We start from the raw sequence: 2,942 nt of genomic DNA on the forward strand, positions 1-2,942 counted from the left end.
GGCGTGGTGAACCAGCCGCCCTACCTGCAATGTGCGGCCTGGTAGGATACTGTTCTAGAAGTAGCTTGGGCTTTTCGAATCCATCCACTTGTTGCAGGCGACTCTCTAGTTCCTTAAGCCTTAATTTCTTCATTTTGTTTTAAAGTATGGACTCGTAGGGTTTGAAGGCACAGGATCTGCGGAGAAATCTATTGAACTGGGATCTTGTTTCCTCCCTACCCCCAACCTTCTCCTTCTTTTCAGCACCGCTGGCCGGACCCGAAGACGCACCCTAAGGAGACGCCGGGATGCAGGGCACGGGACGAGCCTCTGACCCACCTCCCGGGTAACCCACACCACCCCAGGAGACGGCGGCGGCGCGTGGCTAGAGCAGCCCCAGGATCCCTCGCGCCACGACAACACACCTCTTGGGCCGACCCGCACCTCGGCCGGGGCCGGAAGCGCCAGTCCGCACGCGCGCACGCGCTCGCCGCCCAGCGGCCCGGCGCCGAGCTGCAACTTTTGTTCGGAGCCGGGGTTCCGCTGGCCACCTGGGGGCCTCATTACCCCATCCCCTCCACCTGCAAAGCCTGCGCTACTCGCTGACCCACGGCCAGTCCTCGCCGCCTGTCGCCTGCTCGTTACCCTCTAGTTTGCCATGAGTACCTGCGGACCCTCAAAGGATGGGGAAAGACAGAGTGAAAGGGATGCGGAAGAGAAAGTCACAGTCACTTTGTTGTATGGCCCAGAGTGACTCTTCTTGTTTCCCAAGTCTCGGCTCAAAAAGTAGCGATCTCCATTCACCTTTACCTCCTTCGCCATTCTCATGCCTTACTTTATTCTAACTTTGTTTCCCAATTTTTAGGTCATTTGTGTCACTTGCAATTCTCACAGAAGTGGTGATGTCAAAGAAACCCAAAGAAGAGATAGTGGAGGGGCCTGGCGCGGCGGCTCACGCCTGTAATCCTAGCACTTTGGGAGGCTGAGGCAGGCGAATCACGAGGTCAGGAGATCGAGACTATCCTGGCTAACATGGTGAAACCCTGTCTCTACTAAAAATACAAAAAAATTAGCCGGGCGTGGTGGCGGGCTCCTGTAGTCCCAGCTACTCGGGAGGTTGAGACGGGAGAATGGCGTGAACCCGGGAGGTGGAGCTTGCAGTGAGCCGAGATCTTGCCCCTGCACTCCAGCCTGGGCAACAGAGCGGGACTCCGTCTCAGAAAAAAAAAAAAAAAAGAGTGGAAATGAAAGAATAGGTAGTGGTGTCAAATACTGGAAAGAGGTCGAGCTTCATAAAGTAGGAGCAGAAATCAAGTTGTAGCAGATTGTGGAGCGAATGGAAGTTTAGAAAGAAGAAAGAGTAAATATGAACAATTAAACGTGGCCCCAGACGCAGTGGTCACTCCTGTAATCCGAGCATTTTGGGAGGCCTAGATGGGCGGAGCGCTTGAGACCAGAGTTTGAGACCAGCCTGGGCAACGTAAGGAGACCTTGTACTAAAAATACAAAAATTAGCTGGGTGTGATGGCGCGAGCCTGTGGTCCCAGCTGCTCCCGTGGCTGGGGTGGGAAAATCGCTTGAACCCGGGATGCAAAGCTTCCAGTGATCTGAAATTGCATCACTGCACTCCAGCCTGGTCGACAGTGAGACCCTGCCTCAAAAAAAAAAAAAAAAAAGAAAAAGAAAAAAAGAAAAAGAAAAGAGAAAGAGAAAGGTGGCCTACGAAAAGAAGAGAATGGTTGATGCTTAGTAATGGGGGAAGCTTTATTGTTTTTTCAATTATTTTTAAGACAGGAGGAGACAAATTCTGACAAGCATTGAGCTAGTAGAGAGGTGTCAAAAATACAAGAGGATATTGGATAGAGTTGGGATCCTGAGAAGGCAGGATCCAGTGGTTAAGTAAAAGGATTGCAGGACTGTGTTTAAGCCTGTGGATGGACACCTCTTTGCATTATTAAAGGAAGAAGAAAAAGAGTGAATGGATGATGACGAAGTAGAGAAATGTCTGAGGCTGCTACTTCCTAGGAATGGTAGAATTCAAAGTTTTCTGTTATGAGAATCAAATGAGTTAAAGCATACAAAGTTTTAGCATGTAAAGTTAATACATAAAGTTTTATTTAGTTTATAATTTAGTGATTCATAAAATTATTGAGCAAATTTATCACTGTTATATGATGATCGTGACATACTTAACTAATGTAGAAGACCAGGACTGTAAAATAACCTGTCTTAATTATGTTTTTATTCATTTCAAACACACGGTTATGGATTGGAAACACCCCTGTTCTTCTTTGATGTTGTTACTGTTTTTTGAGAAGGAGTTTCGCTTTGTCTCCCAGGCTGGAGTGCAGTGACGTGATCTTGGCGGACTACAACCTCTGTCTCCTGGATTCAAGCGGTTCTCCTACCTCAGACTCCCGAGTGGCTGGTATTACAGGCGTGCGCCACCACGCCCAGCTAATTTTTGTATTTTCAGTAGAGACAGGGTTTCACCATGTCAGCCAGGCTCATCTCAAACTCCTGACCTCAAGTAATCCACCTGCCTCGGTCTCCCAAAGTGCTGGGATTACAGGTGTGAGCCACTGCGCCCGGCCTTCTGTTTTTCTTTGGATTGCTCTTCCTACAGTTTTTGTTTTCCTTAAGTTGGGGGTCTCACTCTGTCGCCTGCTGGACTTTGATAACAATAGGAATGTACATCTTAAACAAAATGCAGATGCCTAAAGTACATCTGAAAGATGATGTGAATAATTCCTGTAGTCTATGCAAATAAAGAAATAATTGCCCTTATTAAAGACTTCCTATAAGGTGAGTCCTTTATTTCAGTAGCTCTTAACTTAGAAAGTTGGGAGCCTAGCTTGGTCCAGAGGCACCCAGGCGGGAGGGCGGGGAGAAGGCTCTGCAGCCCGAGGGGGCGTGTGCAGGGGCGGGGCTGCGGGCGGAGGAACGCGGACGCTCCGGGTATC

The 2,942-nt window shown here is 49.0% G+C and overlaps 1 protein-coding gene across 2 annotated transcripts in view; it reads right to left on the minus strand.

The window, feature by feature from the left end:
* METTL5 (methyltransferase like 5) overlaps nucleotides 1–468 on the minus strand; it is a 4,164-nt gene extending 3,696 nt beyond the window's left edge. The window contains exons 1-2 of one of the 2 annotated variants that reach the window (XM_011945912.1): nucleotides 405–468; nucleotides 25–176 (exon numbers count right to left, since the gene is read on the minus strand). In XM_011945912.1, the coding sequence (XP_011801302.1) occupies nucleotides 25–133 (109 nt within the window). In that variant the 5' untranslated portion in view covers nucleotides 134–176; nucleotides 405–468. Of the gene's footprint in view, nucleotides 1–24; nucleotides 177–318 lie in introns of both variants that reach the window. The other variant, XM_011945913.1, reaches the window with a different exon arrangement.
* Between the last annotated feature and the right edge of the window lie 2,474 nt (nucleotides 469–2,942).

This window comes from Colobus angolensis, unplaced genomic scaffold (genome assembly GCF_000951035.1).
Source record: "Colobus angolensis palliatus isolate OR3802 unplaced genomic scaffold, Cang.pa_1.0 Scaffold247, whole genome shotgun sequence".
In the NCBI taxonomy this organism is placed as follows: domain Eukaryota; kingdom Metazoa; phylum Chordata; class Mammalia; order Primates; family Cercopithecidae; genus Colobus; species Colobus angolensis.